Genomic DNA, 20,331 nt, shown 5'->3' on the forward strand with positions numbered 1-20,331 from the left:
CTGCCTGAATTTTCTCCTTCTGAAACTCTGCACCCCTGGTAAGGCATACAGACAAGTAAAATCTTTCAGCTAGACTCACATACTAGTTAATAATTATTTTATTTTCTACCTGCTGAGTAAGAATTTTAGTTCATTACCAATAACATGAAACAGATTACTGGGTAATCATTATTTTTAATAAAAAATATATTTTTTCACATATTTTAATTTACTTGCAGAAAACAACATATAAATATCATTCATTTCTTTAATGCTACCTTCTATAAACTGTGGGGGGTTTTTTTTTTTTGGCATTTTGCCACAAGTTACACAGCTAAATTCAATTTTAAAAAAAGGGAAACGAATAAAAACAAATTGCTCTTTTCAAGAACTATTTTAAAATTTTGTTAATCTTTAGTTATTTAAAACAATCAAGTGATATTGAAGTGAAAAATTATTTGAATAAGAATCTAGCTCCAAAAATGAACTTTGCTCTAACATATATATACAATATATGTGTGTAATATAGTTATAAAAAACTCAAAAATAAAAAGCCATTTCACATTATTATATAAATATTATCATGCATCACGTAACTTCAGAAAATTAATCTTGATGAGAAAAGCAGAGATGTTAAAATCTAAAACATTCAAAATTTGATAAATAATTTATCAGTAGATGCATCTAATATGTATACCATATAGGATATAAATCTCACTAACAATACCACATCAAGTTTAAAATCTAAGTTATATTAAGTTTAATACTTTAGTATTTTTTCTCCCCAACTGTTTAAAAACTTCAGTGCATTATTTTTGATTTTAAAAAAATATATTATTCTATTTTATGAACATTTTAAGAATATAAATTTCCTTAAAATGAGCAGTCATATGTCCATCATTAGGATATTATTTATAACTTTTATCATTCAACTTAAAATGATAAGAAATATCAATAGGTCATTAATGTAATCACATAACTATTTAAAATTAAAACCTACTTTGAGTCCAAAAAAAATATTTTTACAATAAAGCAAGACAGAAAAATTAAAAAAATATAGTAAATTTTAAAAGAAATATTAAATTTAAAGAAATATTTTGTAAACAATATTAAATAATCTCAAATGGACATAGCCTTTAAAATACAAATAAAAGAATATACAATAAGGCAACGAAAATCTGGGAAATTCCTTGAAACGTAGATAAAATTTTTAAAATAATTATTACTCATAAAAATTAGAATTCAACTTTTTTTCCTCGTTGCAGAACATATCAATTTCTGAAAACACTAAAACGAAATTATTATTGATATTTTCTGTGAATATTCTATAAATTCTATATTCATTTCAATAAGTTTTGTATCAATGAAGATAATAAAATAAATTTACTCACGACTACAAATAAATTTGGATGAGTTTTGTTTACAAAAGTTAAGGACCAACGACCAAGTAATAATTCCAGTTGCACGGCATGCTATGACAATAGTTCTGAGAGATTATAGGCAACCTGTTAGCAATAGAGTTAAGAACAACTGAAAAAATATATTTCAGTTCGAAATATTCTAATCAATCCATTAATATCTAGAAATGAGGGAGAGAAATACATGACTGTGACACATCAGGTCGGAGATGGGAATCTCCATGTTTACAAGTGACGCAACGTGTGTAATCAGCTGTCGGAGCTGGCTTCTGCCTCTATTTTAATCTTTATCTTCTCATTGTATTCTTAACAATCGGAGATTGAAGGTCATCAAAGATATTTATCGGACTCTAATATTCTGTTATGTGTCGATAAAAGATCTATATAGCTTACAATATAACAAGAATTATAGCCTTCTTTTAAGTACGAACAAGAATTATTGCCTTTTTTTTAACCGTCTAAAGATGAATCGTCAGTTTAACTTTAGCTAAATTCAGAAATGAGCTGATTAAATTTGATTTAACAAAAATTTAAAAGATAAATTATTATTACTATTTACCACTAAACACCTGTAGCTCAAAAGAGTTAAGGAACCCCTGATAATAAGAGAATCAGAGCAAACTTTCGAGTTTGGTTTTTATGAAAGGACTGCAAACGACTAACCCGATGACCTGTGATGCTGTGAGTGAACAGATGCAGTTTGGTTTATCCATACTAGTTGAAATTGCTCGATCCTTCCCCCCTTTTCTATTAGCCATCGACTGCACGCGATAAACGTATTCGTAACATCTGTGGAATCGAAAGTCCTGAGGTCGGTGGCTGAGCAGTATCATGGATACAGGGATTTGGAGAGAATTTCCTATACTTTCAGATCTATATCTAAATTGAGGAAGTAGCCTCACAAATTGTGATGGCATGTCTCCGGATCATCCTCGGGGAAATTTCCCAGTCAGTTGCCTGTAGCTCATAATGCAGTCCTAGTGCGTCGTAAATAAAGTACCTGCCTTCTTTTTATATTGGTACCAAAATATTTCAACAGAACACAGAAGTATTCATAAGAGATAATTTAAAAGAATAAGTAAATACCGAAAAAAACTTAGCTATAGCTAAGTTTTTTTCGGTATTTACTTATTCTATAGTACTAGTGGGACTTGTATTTAAGCCGGCGCATCAAAAAATAATGTAACCTTAGAACAGAGAAAACAGAACATTTTTTTAGAGTGGCGGTGTAAATGGAATAAGAACTTATTTAAGTTTTTAAATGCAATTTAATTTCTAATTGCCTTTGAGTAAGGTAGGTAGGTACTTTCTTTACGTTGCACTAGAGCTATAGCTCTAGATTGTCTGGGATACATCCTCGAAGATGATCCTCTGAAGACATATCATCACAAAGGGATCTCATTTGTCAGGCCACTTCCTCAATTAAGACATACATATGAAAAGGGAAGGAAATTTTCTCCAGATCCCTGTATCCATGGTACTGCTAGCGTGGAGGTAGCGGGTTCAAATCCCGCTGTTACCCTGGATGTATCTTCGTGCTGTTCTTTTCACATTATTGTGTTATCTGTACCTCTAATTGATAAAGGTTTATAAGCCTTAATTGAGCACACAAGCCTGGAAATGTGTGACTGATAAATAAATACATGGTACTACGCAGCCACCAACCACAGTGCTTTCGATTCCACAGATTTCACGACCACGTTTATCGCATGTACTCTGTGGGTCTTAGCGGAGTGCAGGATAGAACCCCGGACTCCGGCCCCTCCGAACCGGAATCTCTAACCACTGTGCTATCACGACCCCGTCTTTGAGACAGAATTCTACTATTTGCTCTATAGTTAGTCGTCGTAAAGATATATTTTCACTGCATATGAATTTTTCACTTGTAATAAAAATGGCCACAAAGAATAGAGCCCTAGACAACGAAGCCGCTAATTCATTTTTATTGTATTCGGACACATTGTTCAAGAAACTAATAAATCAAGTAAACTGAATAAGCTTTATAGTCATTTCATATTTTCATTATTTTTACTTCTTTGATTGAAAGATTTAAAGTTCAGTTAAAAAATTTTGCTGGTAACTTTAAAATTTCACAAAAATTCATTTTTTTTTTAGTTCTAATGCCCACACCACTTATGGCACCCCATGGTACTTAACAGGTGGTATTCTTGACCTCTCTTTTTCGAGAGGATCATCTGGGTGGATCAACGCCACCACCTTAATAACAGGAGAAGGATAGATAGAACAGAAAGAAAGAGAAATTTCACCCATGCTCGAGGTGGGATTCGAACCCGGGGCCTTTCTGATATGTGATCAGAGACCTGACCACCATACTGCCTGGTCGGCTAATACATATTAATTTATTATTGAAACCTTAGGAATATTTGTTGATAGATGCGCTGCGAAATGTTTCTGGCCATAAGTATAGAATGTAATAACATAACAAAGGATGGCATATACCGATTATATTTTGTAAAAAACAATTTCCTGTAAATGTCAGTTTGTACACAAACATCATCACCTTGACTTTGAACTTTTACTCTTTTCATATGAAACCTTCAATTTCTCTTTTGAACTTTAAAACCTATAATCAAAAACTTTGAATTTTGTTCTTTTTTCTTATAATATTATGAAACACTGAATTATTTTCGTTTTTCGGAGATTATTTTAAAGATAGCAGACTAAACTTTTCTTTTAAAGAAAAAAAATTAGTATTAAAATCCCATTAAAAATGAAATTTATTAAAGTTTCTCATATGCTGCTTAAAATTCAATGATTTCTGGAAGAAACTTTATATTTCTCTCTCAGAAGCTTTTCCTAATAATAGCATTGTTTAAGATAACAGACGATAACAAAATAATGAAAGCGATAACTCGTTTTGATAAAGAAAATGCATTATAAGGAATTTCTATTATGATAAGATTTCAATAATAAAGTGAATACTTTTCGTAAAAGACTTCAATGAGACCGTCATATTTTCACCATTACAACCTAGGGGGAAAAAAATCCGCTTTCATATAAAATTTTTCAGAATTCCTTAAGTTATTATTATTTATTTTTTAAGAGTAAAACTAAATGGTCTATCTTTTAAATGAGAATTTTATAGTAATGAAGAAGTAATGTGCGTGAGGTGCATCATTAAGTTAGATACTAATTTTTAAGTGAAAGGGGATTTAATTTGGCCATGATTTAAAAAAAACTAACATTTTGATTTATACGTTCAACATTTAATTTAAAAGGTTTCTCAGATTTCAAGGTATATTAGGATATCAGGAAAGTGATTATTCTACAGAATTTACACAACAACACGTATAGCGTAAAAGTACTAATATCAGGGGCATTTATTGGATATTTAGATGCTTAAGTCTAGAAAATGATTAGTAATTAAGTAATTAGTGATTAGTAGAGCCCGGATTTTGATGAACCAAAAAATCTCAATTAATGCCCTTAAAAAGTGCAAAAAATGCCCTTAATAAGTGCGAAAAATGCCCTTAAAAATGCGAAAATTGCGCTAAAAATGCCTTATGACATGACTTAAATAAAGTAAAAATATTGAACTAAAACAATGTTTTACTCTTTAAAATTATTATGACTCATTTCAAAAAATATAAAGCAATGCAATACTTGTTCTACGTTCATTAAAGTTTGAAAAATATGTTTTATATCCTAAAATAACAAATAAAAGGAAAATATATTGACTCTAAAACATTTTCATTTTGTATAAAAACTTTAATGAATGTAACAACTTCCATCTCATAATATCATCAGAACATTCTCGTAAACATCAGAATTACGTTGGATTATTAAATTTTTTTTTGATATTTCGAAATGCAAACTAGCGCTTCTTGTCTGAAAGTAAATTTTTATACCTGGAGAAGCTTCTTTCAACGTCTACTGATGTTATTGGTGCCTACTTGAAAAAGACGGACTCACTTACTGACAATTATTCTTCAATTTGAAAAGATGTTGCTTCACCTGTTAATATCCTAGAGATTTTCTTCATTGTTTGGAAGCCAGTGTAATAATAAAAAATTATAACAAAATAATAAAAATTGGAAAAAATTAACAAAAAATTTAAAAAATGCTTTAAAATGCAAAATTCGCCGAAAAATTTAAAGAAAAATGCCCTATAAATCTAAAAAAATGCTCTAAAGGACAAAAAATGTCCAAAAATGCAAAAGTCATCAAAATCCGGGCCTTAGTGATTAGTAAGAGGAAATGAACCTTTTTTTCAATCCGCCATATGCTTTCAAAAGTATGCTTGACTAAAGTATCGTAAGCTTACATAAATTTCTACAGCACTTAGTTGCATAATATTTTACGTTATAGACTTGTCTTTTGAGTTTGCTTTTATTGTTTTTTAATTGCATTTTGTTTGTGTCAAAATGGAATTTCGTGATAACTATTTCTGTCAGAATTTCCCTCTAAACCTTTAGTCCCTGCAGTGGACTGATAGCAAAGACACGGTTTCCAGTAGAACACCGAGGACAGGCATTACTGGCTGCAGTCAATATGCGAGTAGATGACTACTTTGATTAGACTGAGTAGGGACCTTCGAATCATACTCAGGGATGTTCCCCAAACCGTCACCAATAGCCCACTGTGCAACTCTAGCGCGATGTAAATAAAGTACCTACCTACATATTCTAAGATTTAGGCAAAGCATTGTATGTTGATGTCATTTTTGGGTTAAAATTATCTAATGAGTGATCTGTAGATTTAAATTTTTAGAATTCATGTCATAGAAGAATTGATTTTTAGAATTCCTGTCATAGAAGAATTGATTTTTAGAATTCCTGTCATAGAAGAATTGATTTTTAGAATTCCTGTCATAGAAGAATTGATTTTTAGAATTCATGTCATAGAAGAATTGATTTTTAGAATTCATGTCATAGAAGAATTGATTTATAGAATTCATGTCATAGAAGAATTGATTTTTAGAACTCCTGTCATAGAAGAATTGATTTATAGAATTCATGTCATAGAAGAATTGATTTTTAGAATTCCTGTCATAGAAGAATTGATTTTTAGAATTCATGTCATAGAAGAATTGATTTTTAGAATTCATGTCATAGAAGAATTGATTTTTAGAATTCCTGTCATAGAAGAATTGATTTATAGAATTCATGTCATAGAAGAATTGATTTTTAGAATTCCTGTCATAGAAGAATTGATTTATAGAATTCGTGTCATAGAAGAATTGATTTTTAGAATTCTTGTCATAGAAGAATTGATTTTTAGAATTCATGTCATAGAAGAATTGATTTTTAGAATTCCTGTCATAGAAGAATTGATTTTTAGAATTCATGTCATAGAAGAATTGATTTTTAGAATTCGTGTCAAGTATAGTAAGAGTAGAAAACTAATGTTTGAGAGAAAAATAGACCAAAAAGCAATTAAAATCTAACGAATACTATCTGAGAAACAGACGTATAGAAAAACTTGGAAATTGTTTGGTGAAAGCTGGAGGTGTTTCTAATAATCACCTTTCAGATTTTCTCAGTTTCTTCCTCCAACCTATCAGGTTTTGACGATTACAATCTCTCTTTCTGCAGTAGTAATTAGTTAGATAATGATATTGCTTTTGTATTTTCCACGCTTATGTACTAATTTTCGATCACCAATGGGGTCGGAACTTGTTTGACTTCATTTTAGTCATCGATTCCGATAGTGTATATAAAGAGCAGTACAAATTATACGTAAGCATATTTTTGACAATTTTTTTTACTTCTCTTCCCCCTTGACAGTAAATATTAGCAAATCATAAATGCCCTCTCATGCTTACGTAAGAAAGTCGCAACAACCTCCCTCTTGCTATTGTTTTGACTTTTATTGAAGTAAACTAATTTTGGAGAAAGAAAAATTCAAATATAAGACATAACTGTGCGTAAAACATAATATACGCTTTGATTCATCTTAAAAAATATATTTTTTTTAATGCCAATCTGGGGAATGATCTTTCGTCATACAGGCATCTGAAGGGCAGAATTGCCCGGGATTCGAACCCAGAAGCTTTCTGATGCAAGGCCAGTTCCCTGACTCCTACACAGGCTGGTCAGCAATTATATATATATATATATATATATATATATATATATATATATATATATATATATATATATATATATATATATATATATATATATATATATATCCTCACATTTTTGGTTCACTATATCCACAAAAAATAACATTATACGTGTATAGCAAGGCACGGGATCGAACATTTCGTTCACTATGTCCGGGAGTTCACTATAAACCGTGTTCACTATAGCGGGGTTTGACTGTATATTTTTACCCCTTTGATGAGTATGACATAAAGAGAAATAGTTAACATACGACAATTTTCGTTACGCGTAACGGAGAAACTTCTAAATTAATATAAATGAACATTAGTTATTATATTAAAAACTAATATTACAATATGTATCAAAAGAAATTATTTTATTTAAGTAAATTTTATTTGTTAAACAATCTTATTTGTTTCCGCAACAAGTTTGAGGCTGAAGATCAATGAATAAAAATATTTCATTCAAAATAGTACAAACTCTGTAAAGAATGCGAACTTTTTTTTTAAGAAATAAAAAAAAAAAATTCTATAATTAATAAAAAAAAGGAAAAGTATTACAATTTCCTTTTTTTTAATTGATTTCAACTAATTTTCAAACTTAGAATAATTTTTATAAAATAATAATAATAAAACTTGATACTGCGTCTATAATAAGTGCGTTCGTCACTTCCTCCCATTTTTATTTAAAAATAAAATTTAAAAAAAGTGAATTTATTTTAATAGATTAAAATTTGTCTTTTAACATAACTTAATTTTCCTGTAAAAAGTGTTCGAATGAATCAAATTTGTGTCACAGGTACAGTCAGTCAATAATTTACTTTTCAGAAAATGTTTCAAATAATGAGAATGATTCGTTAATTTTAAACAATAAACAATGACGTTTTACTTCTTTCGCAAGCTCTACACTGTTCGAAATATAATTTTTCTCTTCTAAACAAATGAATTCCTCTAATTCTTTATTTCACCCATTGTTTAAACCATATATTTTTTTTAGAGCTGACATTAAGAAATTTCTTACTTGCGTGAAATATTAACTAATTTTCTAAACGTGTCTCTGATGCGCACTCAACATCTACATAAATGTATTATTTCCAGGAAGTAGCGTGACAAAATATGTGTGAAAACGAAATTAGGTAAAAGTAGATAGACGAGAGAGGAAAAACCTAAACTGTTGATCTAAGTTATGCATTTTATATCTTCTACTCAGCTGCTAGCATTCCTAGAAGAAGAAAAAATCTCTATTTATTTATTAAAGCGAAAGTTTGTCTTCTGGATGTATGTTCGCTAATAATTCGAGAACGGGAGCACTAATTTGGATCGTTTTTTTCTTCTGCAGTTAGTAAATTTTTACGTGATGGTTTGTAAACATTCACAGCTTCCCACGGCGTCGTGTTTTCTGTCTATTGAAAGAACTCTCCTCGACATTCGTCTGGAGTAGTGGCGGTAACTATGGTTACGAGATTTAACTATTTCAATATTTAGAACAGGTTTTTGCTCGGGTCGGTGGAAAGAAAGGTATAGTGGGGCTTTGAGGAGAACTCTTCCAGACTGAAAGTCTGGGGCTGTATGCTGCTATGGTAACATGCGAGAGCGCATTTCTAATGGGGGTGAAATGGAGGAAAGGTGGTGTCGATTGGTTTACTCACGACGACCTACTCTAAGATTAAGACAAAACTATTCACCCCATACCCCTATTCGAAGTGACCTTTCCTCGTAACTATAGTACCCGCCACGACGCGAGACGGGTGTCTGGAGGAGTTCGACGACGACGATCTGGATTTGTAAAGGTACCTGCCAGCGTTAACGGGCACTTGACCTCTTAATCTGTAAACTTGCCCTAGGGCAACGGTGACTAATGGCATAAAGTTCAAAATGAGTATTCCATAGATGGAAATCTGTGGTCGTCTTTGCTGGAGTATCTCCGGGTCTAGGTCTTGGGAGCTGGGAGGAGGGATTGGAGCAGTGAAACTAGCTCCTCGTCTTTTAGGAGTTCTTGCAATTCCTTCACTATTCTCAGGAATCTGGTGGCTGTGCTGGTGGGGCTCCGATGTTCTTTCTTTTTCGGTGCGAATTTTCTCCTGGGTCTGGATAGGCAGTCTGAAAAACAGGCTGTGTGGTCTTTGTTGCAATTCACACAAGTCGGAGGCTCACTCAGGGGCTTCGTGCACTGGTAGGAGTAATTGGAGGAGTTCTCCCGAAAGCCACACTATATATATTCAGGGGAGAGAGTAGCTCCCCTCTTTCAAATGCGTTATTCCTTGTTTCTATAACAACAGACAACAGAGTTCTTTCTATAGACAAACCATAATTCGGACGCAATATCGAAAATGCGAAATTTATCGATGAAAACTATTATAGATTAAAACTCGTGCCTGTCATAGAAACAGCCTTTTTTCAAATTATTTTAAAATGGAAACAGACGAAACCCCTAGAAAAAATTAAATATTCTTGCATAAAAAATGGCTAAATTATTTTGACGCTTAATTTTGATAATGAGTACTAATTTAAATTAAAAAAAAAACCATATTCTCAAAGTACTATAAAACAAAATGGATGGAGAAATTTAAAAAATAATCGCCATATTATTATTGGCGCCAATGATGTTTAATTAATTTTGGTAATAGGCACTACTGGCATTATGATAACTGGTGCAGTTTAATAGGTACGAAATGCATAAATATAGGTACAATGTATTATCTAAAAATATATATTTTATACCCATTAAAACTGCATCAATACTGGGAAACTAAAATATAGATACTGTGAAAGAGATTTTTTTCGGTACCTCTAAGGCAGTGTTTCTTAACCTTTTTGGTATAATGGACCCCTTTTAAAATTTTTTAAGAAGCCACGGACCACCCCCTGTGAAAAAAATTATTGCAAAAAACACCAATTATTAGAAAACATTTAATTTTATTATTTTAATAGTATACAAAATTTTTAAAATTTAAATTTTTAATGTGAAGGTTGCTGCTGCCTTTTCTTAATTAATAAATTGGATTGGGGGATGGTATATTTATAATTATTGCTGCCATAGCTCGCTTTACAAACAATGGGTAGGCTTCCAAACATTTTAAAAATTAGGAGTAGTCAGCGGACCCCCAAAATATGACTCATGGACCCCTTAGGGGTCCATGAACCACAGATTAAGAAACCCTGCTCTAAGGGGATGGGTATTGAAGAAAAAAAAATCGCGTTTATGATAAATTTTGTTTATAATGAGTTCGCTTCGCACAACGGAATCATGCCAAATGATTCCAAATACAGTTAATCGTTATTTTAATGGGATGAAGTACTAAAGATGTGTTTTGCTAAATCTTACAACGTTAAATGGACAGAAAGACGAAATATAACGAGGCATCTAAAAAAAAACCATTTTACTTTTATTAATTGTGTTAGCAATATGTTCCAGTTTTGAGTAGGTTTTCGCAACATTATCAAAACTGATATATTGATTGTTTATACTTTTTTCAATCCAGTACGAAGATCGGATATTTTGCTAGTCTAGGGTAATAAATAAACATTTTTAGAGTACATTACTTGACTGAGAAATAAATTTGCTATTTGTCAAGGATCTAGATGCTAAATGCATAAAATAATCGCTATAAATTTATGTACATTGTCTAGAAGAAAATAAATGTATGCATAGTTTTTGATCTGGCTATATGCAAAGATCTGCATTTAAAACGTTATGTTTCATACAAAATCTCCAGTATTCAGAACAAAAAATTTCATGCAGAATGATATGCATCAACAGTTTAGTGTAATTCTGCAGAAAATTTTGTCATGCAGTGTAAGTTGCAGAGAGAAAGAAATTTCTCCAATGGAAATAATCATGAAATTTCGACTGATTTTCTTTGCAAATAATAATGATATATTATATTCACAAAGAAAATAATTATCAAGATGTCAAAACATTAATAAGAAAATAATTATCAGGTGTAATTTCCAATACATTAAAAAGAATGGAAGAAAATAATTTTTTTAAGATGATATACATCAAAAATTTGAGTATTAATATGCTTGAAAAATAAAGAATACAAGTTGAAAATAAGAAACTTAAATAATATGCAAATAAAAAAATATTTGCGGATGATTTAAATGCTATAGTTAAGCCTAAGGCGACTTTAAAATTTAATTTTTTTAAAAAATGTTAGCCATTTTTAAAAAAAATTATTTCTGGTTTTAAGCTTTTTTTTTCCATCATTTTTTTACTCTTCATACCTCAAATTATTTAGCAGACATTTCTTGTTGAGAGCAAATATTTCACATATTTTTGGTGTAATGCGAAATTTTCTGACATCAAGGATAATTTTAAAAATACAATTAATGTGTTAAAGCCTTTATTTTTATTTAATTATCCTTACAATGAAATTGAAGTTAAAGATTAAACATACTGAGAATCAATAAAATTTAAAAAATAAATAAATAAAAAAAATAATAAAAACACCGCAGTACAGAGGAAAAAATTACAAAAATCTCAAAAGCAGTGTTATAATAATAGTAATTTTATAGCTTAAATACAAACAACTAATAAGTATAAAATTATGTTGAATTATTTACAATAATGCGATATGAAACCTTTTATTAAAGAAAACATTCTTTGGAATACTGGTATACAGTTTATCTTTATCTCTTGGAGCATTAATAAAATCCATTTTTTTACGCTTGTACTGATCAATTAAATAATACGTTGCATGAACTGTTTTGTATTGTATCAAAGTTGCAAGCTTGTATGTATTTTGCGATAAAATTAGTCTAGTGGTTTTCTCACTATCAAAATCTAAAAAATAAATACACATGAAAGCGTGACTGAAATCATTGAAATTAGTAAGACTGATGAAATTGTAAGATATTTCTAAAAATCGTCCTTTTGTTCCTCTCTGTTAACTCTGATAATCAAGAAAATTTTAATGTATTATGTTCTGCCTTACTTAATTGTGATTTTCTAAATTAAATATCGATTTGCAACTCCGAATATGCATACTATTTCTAACAAGGATCTTAAAGTATGAATGTATTATAATGTAATATTCTTTACAAAGGACCTAATAATTTAACGGTTTTTTTATTGTTGGATAAAATTAAGCAAATTATTATAAACTTAAAGCAAATTATAATTTCACTTCTAATAAGAAACATCTTTTGTAACAATCATTAAAATTGCCAGCTGTGCATGTTATTTTTATCATAGACCTAAAAAATTTTAAATAATAAATTATAGATGTAGAAAAGAAACTAGATTTATGTCGGAATATTTTTCACATTTTCTCTTTAATTAAAGTCGTAGAATTTTACACAATATGAATGAAACATGAACATAAATAATTACCACACTTCAGCATGTAAATGACATTGGTAACTTACACTAAACGAATAGTGTTATGTTTAGTTAGAAAATGCGAATTTTTAATAACTAATCGCTGTGATTTTTTTTTATTTACTCACTTAAGTCAACTTGAACAGCTTTGTCTTCTTTGGGAGTACCAACTTGACACCACTTTTCAATTTTCATAGGCGTAGACGGTGCAGTTTGAACACCTATTTCAAAGGAACATTTTTCATTGACTTTATCAGAAGTTTTTTCATTTACACCAGTTCCATTAGATTTCTCATCAAATAAAATTTTTTTTTCACTGTTAGAATTAACTTGATTTTTGTGACTCGATAATGTTGGCGGAAGATCTGGATCGATGGCGATATTGAATTCGCTAAATTGTTCCGAATTTTCTGAACAATTAATACAGCCTTGTACAATTTTGTTCGAATCAGCTACCTCAAATTCACGTTCAGTAAAGATTGCATGGGAAATGTTTCTTGAACAGCAGGATGTGTTTATTGTTTTTTCGTCCCGCAATTTGTTAGATGAATTGCATTGTTTTACTTTTAAAGAATTTGTTTTGTCACTCTCTTGGACGCATAGGAATGTTTTTTCCTTGTTGTCAGTCGATGGTGTTTCTAGATATGATTTTGTTTTTTGCAAGTGAGTCGCTTTATGTTCTTTGAAGCTTAAATCTAAAGGTTCAGGAATAGTGCGCAACGTGTTATTGGAATATTCTGCACCATTTTTAACAGATTTTTCACAGTTAGTTTCTGAGTTCCCTTCTTCTGAAATGTCAGTTTTAGTTTTTAGATTAGCAACTTCATCTGCAATTTTATTATTATCTGTATGATTGTCTATTAAATTAGTGTTATCTGTTTCATTATTGGAAGGATTGAAGGTTGTAGACGCATCAATAGATTCAACAGAAGCTACCTTTTTAGCAGGAATGCTATCAGAATTTGATTCAATTAAAACTAACTCGACAGTGTTATTTCTACTAGAAATCTCAGATGCTGAACTATCGTTTTTGAAATTGTTACATTCGAAATGCTTTTCATTTTCAGAAAGTCTGTTAGTTTTGGAAAAGACGCCTTTCATATAATTATCACATCTCGGGACATGTTCTCGTTTTTGAAGTTTAGGTGTAACGAAGTTGTTGAATTTCGTGTTGCCCTCATCATTATGAAGGGTTACTAAATGTTCCATTTCAAAGTTTCGAGTATTCCCTTTTACAGTTTTTGAAAAAGTATTCGTATTTTTTAAAATTTTACGAGATAACTCTCGAGCTTTCTTTTTATAATTTTCGAAAACTTTGTTAGTCTTATTTTCTAAAATGGGTTGAATAAATGTATTCTCACATCTGTTGTAAGTGACGCTTTCCTTTTGAGTTTCATATCCCAATAAATCCATCATTGACGACGTTTTTTTCTCACTCAAATCTATCTTTGTGAGACAAGTATAGTTGTTTTTTGATGAAGGTTCATTCATATTCACGTTTTCCTTATTTTCTTCAACTTTGGTATTCATGGATTTTTTAGAATCACTTAACAGGAATTTATTCGACTGTTCTTTTTCTGTGTTCTTCAGTAAAATATTTTTTGGGCTTAGAGGCTGGGAATTAAATAGTTGAGATAATGTTGAATTAGTTACGCTACCTAATTTTTCTGTCTTTCTATTTTCTTCATCAAACTTAGATGCGGAATTTGCTGCAGAATTCTCAAACATAGTTTCGAATAATATTTTATTACCTTCAGAGTTGTGTCTTAGAGTAGTATCATTAAGATTGAATTCCATGTCACGATTTAGTAGCTCAGTGTTCTTAATTTTTCTAAATTTCTCAAAAAAATCACGTCCTTTTCGAACATCTTGGCATTGTTCAGAATTTCTCGTTTTCAGCTTTCTTTTTTTACAGTTTAAAAGTTCATGGCCGTTTTTGACTTTTGAATTCGATATCCGTTTAGGATTAGCTCTTTGTTCGCGAGTACAGGTTTCGATCTGATTAAAATCTCTGATGAACTCATTCTGTCCAAACTCTGTTACACAATTTTCACTTAATGAATAACTATCTTCTGCCTTTAATGGACTGCTTAGATTGTCAAAATTTAAAAGTCGAAGATCTTTGTTTCCGTAAGCATATTTCTTAAAGCCCTCATTAATATCTGGATTTTGAGGCAATAAATAAGATGGATAATTGGAAATATTATCATCTTTAATGCATTTATTCAAATTACTATCAGGTACTAGTTTTGGGTTAGGGTTCCTATTCATGCTCGAATTGAATGAGTTTCGGAATTTATATTGAGAGTTTTCTAAAATTTCATCAATTTCTTTTATTATAAATAAAGATTCATCGACATCAGACATATTTTTCCCATATTGTTTAACATCATACCTGGAACCAGAATTAAAGTGTATGCCAGACGAATAGGTAGTATTATCAAAATAGTTGTCATCGGAAACTTTCATTTTCCATCCTTTGGGCAGTCGTTTCTTCTTGCAAAATGGTAATGACTTAATTGATTTCCCTCCAAATCTTTTAGGAGAAAAAAATGATTGAGGTGAATGATTCAATTGGCTTGCATGAGGTTTAAGTGTCTGAAGTTTTTGTTGGAAGTAATTTCTAATGTCTGTCTTCTTATTAAATGACATCTTGAATAAACTGTTGAATCCAAGATAAGAAATCAACTCTATCTGCCAGATTTTTATTTCAATAAAACCCTTTAAAAGTGGAAACATATTAAGTATATTTATATTTTTAGTTATTTTCTAAAACAATGCACAAAACTTTGAAATATTAGTTCAATTTCAAATAATGACAATGATTTAATTAATTAGAACTTGTTTCATATAATCAGTAATTAAAAACATCCCGATATTATGTTTGTATACTAAAAATTATTTTCATAAATTTGTTTACATATTTCTGAAAGAAGGAGGCCTAGCACTATCCCTTATTTGCAGTTAACTTACTGTTTAACCTTTTTTTTTGTATGTTGTTTTATTCGAATGTTATAAAAGTAAAGGAAAAATTAACATTTTTCATATGAAAAATTAATATTTTCTATATGCAAAATCCCTAAAATAAGAATAAACAACTTCATAAATAGCACAGTTTTGAGAGTAATGTAAGACGCTTGTTATTCTAAAAACTGTGTCAATAAAATTATTTTTTTCTTGTTGTTGAGAAAAATGAATGCAAAATTTTTTTATACTTGAATGAATTATTTATCATGTAGGTTTCGTTCATGTAGGTTAGAAACTATTCTACAACAATAATTTCTCAACCATATCAGCTACAGAGCCTCATTATTGCATGGGAGTAAGGGCCCTGAGCATAGTGTCAGAAGAGTCACTAAATAATGTATGTTATTAATATTTATTTTTAATAATATTTCTTTATCCTTTCACTACTGATTAATCAACATTTGATATGCATACTTTTCTGCGTTTTATAAAACATTATTAGTTTGATTTTTACTTTAATGAACAAAAAAAAAAAAAAATTGTTCAGTTTCTATGCAAATACTATATTTATTATGAAAATATGATAAGAACTCGATGTTCTACTTATTTTAAACAGAAATTCCATAGAATTAATTTTAGCCACAAAAATCAGAATTATTAGTATTGAATTATTAGCATTATATTATGTAAGTATTACATTGAATTATTAGTATTCTACACAAGATCCATAATTCAATTTTTTTTTATTGCAGAAAGAGGCTTTAATTTACCACTGAATTCAATATAACAATCCGAATTTGGCACTGAATTTGTCACTTTCAATTTTATCTCCTGCGATTCCCGGAGTCTAAGCTTCAAGTCTTATATCAAGTCTTCGAAAACTTGGGCATCAATTTGTGCAATATAGTGCCGTGCTCGAAGTTGACTCCTAATTCTACTCTTCAAGTTTATCTCCTGTTTCTTTCTTTTTCCGTTTTTTTTTTTAAATTTATTTTATTTTATATCCGTCGTTGAACAGCCGACCCAATTTTTGGGTTTGCGACTACTAATGTTCAACTCCGTAGCCTTGTAATTTCGAACCAATCCAGCAGACAAGGAAACTCCTGGATCAGTACCCAGGGGTATTGATTTGTTATGGGAACATGGAGGACTTTGCGACTCGACAGATTTAACATGCACCGGTCACCATTTACTACACGGGGAGTCTTCAGCCGGCGGGGATCGAACCCACGAACTCTTGGACATGGGCCCAGTGCCCTACCGACCAGGCTATCCCGGTCCAAATTTTATTTATTATTATTATTTTTTTAATTTCTCGCGGGAGCCACTGCTCAGTTTTTGTTTTACTGTAATAACTAGTGGGCCCCGCTCCCTGTTCGTTGACTTTCCCCAACCCACGAAACAACCGTGTATACTAGTTTCCCTATAATCGCATGCAACCTTCTGTAGTTTGCTTTGCAAACCACACTCTCTACAAAGTTAAATTCTTTTAAAATGTCTTCTAGAGTAAGTAAAATCTTCAAAATTTAAAAAAAATATTAAAATATTTATAACTAATTCCTCTTTAAAAATTAGAATTTTTAGTCTATAATAGGTTACTGAAATAAAAAATTTAAAATTAAAATAAATGACATGCAATAGAAAAACTTGTAGAAACAAAACAATAATTATGCTTTTTTAAAAACAACATGTATGACGGCACGTCTCCTACGCATTCTTTCAATGTTACGTCTTTCATAACTGTCATTAACGCTTCCTTCTGTTTTTGGAGCAAGCTTATTTTATTATGCTTAAAAAAGCGTAACAGCACGACTAATGTCCATTTTTCAATGAATAATAATAACAACGAATAAAATAATTATTTAATCTGTATAAGTATAATTAAAACATAATCTAGAACACTTTGGTTATCGTTATGAATTATTCACTTTCAAACTTTCAATTCTTTCTAACTTGTAGCTTAGTTTGCATTCGTTTTTCATTGTCCAAGCAGGAAAAGAATTTTCAATTAAAAATTTGTAAACATGTACGTTAACGCTTTCCTGCTAATATGACAGCTCACACACTTGATATTTTAATTCTATGTTACCAACGCGAAAAAGAAATAAAGACTTTCTTTGTCACCCTACAAGAGAAATCTACAGATAGGTAGTGCATTTATTAATTATATTTTTGTAAAATATGTAATACATTTCTCATAAGAGAGAATATTTTTTCAGGTATAGTATAAAACTGATTTTACACGAATAAATTTAAGTCAAATTGAATATTTTGACATCACCATTCGAAGTGCAAAATAAAAATTTTAAACTTTGAGTAATTTGTGAAAATCATAAGCCATTGAGCCTTAGACGCGATGTTCCAAACGATCGAAGATGTAGGTCATACATGGCTAGTTCGTCATTCTACAATACTAAGGCAAAGTGACTGTAAAGTATTCATAAGTTTATACTTTATTCTCAAATTTTCTGTATTTTATATTAATTCGACGCATCAGATACTACCAATAACGATTAAGCTGCGTGTCAGTTGTGTGCCTATAGATATACTTAAGATGTTTATCATATTTATTAAATTTAGACATAATCAACCGATTGATCACATTTTCATGGTCTAAATATTACAAAAAATAATGCTTATCTTGTAAATACATCAAATACCAAAAGAAGAATAAATTCTAATGTGAACTGAAAACATATAGTAAACTATATTAAAATTATTAAAAGTATGGAAAATTCGAATTCACTAAGAATAACATATCTAAAATAACAGTTCTATCATGGTACAGAAATAGATAACCGAATAATTATTTACAGATAAATAACCGAATAATTTACTTAACTACGATAATCACTTGATTTGCGACATTCTTTTTCGAATAAATTAACATTTAATTTACACACAACAAAAATAAATGAAATGCTTACATTTATACATGATTTCGAACTAATAATCAATTTGACTAAAAAATGATTTTCAGGATGTATAATAAGAAAAATAATAATTTAAACAAAATAATAGCAAATTACATAATTTATGAAGAAAAAAGTAATTGAGAACATGCTTACATTTTAAAGAAAAATATCTGGTAAAATGAAAAAAAAAAATCATTATGAAACTATCTAAAAATATTCACATTAGAAAACAGTTGATATGACTAATATCACTTTTATTTTGTTAAAATATGATGCAGACGATATAAAAAACAGGTAAAAATAGCATATGATCTTTATTCTTATTAACTATTTTATTTAAAGATAATTACAAAGATTATTAAAATATAGATTAAAATAAGAATTGAAAATCTAAATATATTATTGAAAAAATAAACAATAAAGTCAAATAACTATATCCATTTTTTTTAAGGAAAACAAATAGCATAGAATTTATTTAGATTTATAAAAGCAGGCGATTTTTAAATTTCTTTAAGCGAAAACTGCTAAACTAGGTGAGTAAAATACATTTGTCAAAAAAATGTTTTAAAAAATATTCACAAATGTAAAAAATATTCACAAATGTAAAAATATTCACAAATGTGAATAAAGAAAATATTGGAAATACATACATTTATAAAAATATAAATACATATTTTCAATTCATTTTTAAGTAAATTGAAAGTGGAAATTATTTTATGTTAAAGCATTGATTCCCCCCCCCCCCCCAAAAAAAAAAAATTCTTTTTTTTTAAATGTAAAAAAATTTCAAATTTAATGACCAATAACTTAATTATCAAATTCGTTTAAAAATATTCTCCCTAAAATGTTTTGCTTAAGCCTAATATCTATCAGTTAAAAAATTAAATATCGTAATAAAAAATAAAAGTAATAGATTTAAAGTTTTTGTTTCCATATCGAATGAATGTCTCATTTGGTTGGTCTAGGAACATTGACCGCTCCCTATGCACGTCACTGCTAGATAAAGCTGATCAAATGGTACTATCTAAAGTCAAAACTACTGGGGCATCTTGTGCTCGTGAGACTTAATGCTTAATAGAAGACAAACCTCTGAGGTCATAAACATAATTTTAGAAACATATGAACTAACATGGGTAATTTGTAATATTCATTACAAAGCATTTCATAAAGGCAAGGATTCAAACGATAAGTTATCAATACATTCAATTGTATTTCTGTATCAGATTTCTCACCCACAGATAAAAATCAAACAAGAAAACGAATAACAAAAAAAAATTTTTTTTAGCACATCTCACCTAACGAAAAATGATTCTTTATCTTCCAAATAAAGCATGTATATTTCGAAAGACAAGGATGATAAAATGAAATTAATTTGAATGGAGCAGCTTTCAACAATTCAAATTAGCCAACATATCTTATTTGGTTTGTGCGGCATTGTGACTGAATTCCGATAAAGATTTAGAAGCAGGTAATTATGTGAAGATAACAATAAAGAGGCTAGATAAGGAAAACTGTTTATGATCAAAGGCGTTCAAAGGTGAGGGGATGTTTGGGGTTAACTCATAAGATTCAACTCTCCTGAAAATAGGAATAATATAATCAGTGAAGAGGGTAAAATAGAAATATATTTAATTAAAAGAAATAATGATGATGATGGAATTA

The 20,331-nt window shown here is 29.8% G+C and overlaps 1 protein-coding gene across 5 annotated transcripts in view; it reads right to left on the bottom strand.

The window, feature by feature from the left end:
- Mvl (solute carrier family member malvolio) overlaps positions 1–20,126 on the bottom strand; it is a 59,685-nt gene extending 39,559 nt beyond the window's left edge. For 2 of the 5 annotated variants that reach the window (XM_087153369.1, XM_043055183.3), the window contains exon 1: positions 1,371–2,025. Coding sequence is in view for 3 of the 5 variants with exons in the window: in XM_071184283.2 (XP_071040384.2) it covers positions 12,908–15,439 (2,532 nt within the window). In the remaining 2 variants the exon portion in view is untranslated. Of the gene's footprint in view, positions 1–1,370; positions 2,026–11,664; positions 15,509–19,964 lie in introns of those variants that run through there. The other 3 variants (XM_071184283.2, XM_087153368.1, XM_016059767.4) reach the window with 3 other exon arrangements.
- Between the last annotated feature and the right edge of the window lie 205 nt (positions 20,127–20,331).

The sequence above is a fragment of the Parasteatoda tepidariorum genome, chromosome 10 (genome assembly GCF_982258835.1).
Source record: "Parasteatoda tepidariorum strain Cologne lab strain chromosome 10, Ptep-v5.0, whole genome shotgun sequence".
Lineage (NCBI taxonomy): Eukaryota > Metazoa > Arthropoda > Arachnida > Araneae > Theridiidae > Parasteatoda > Parasteatoda tepidariorum.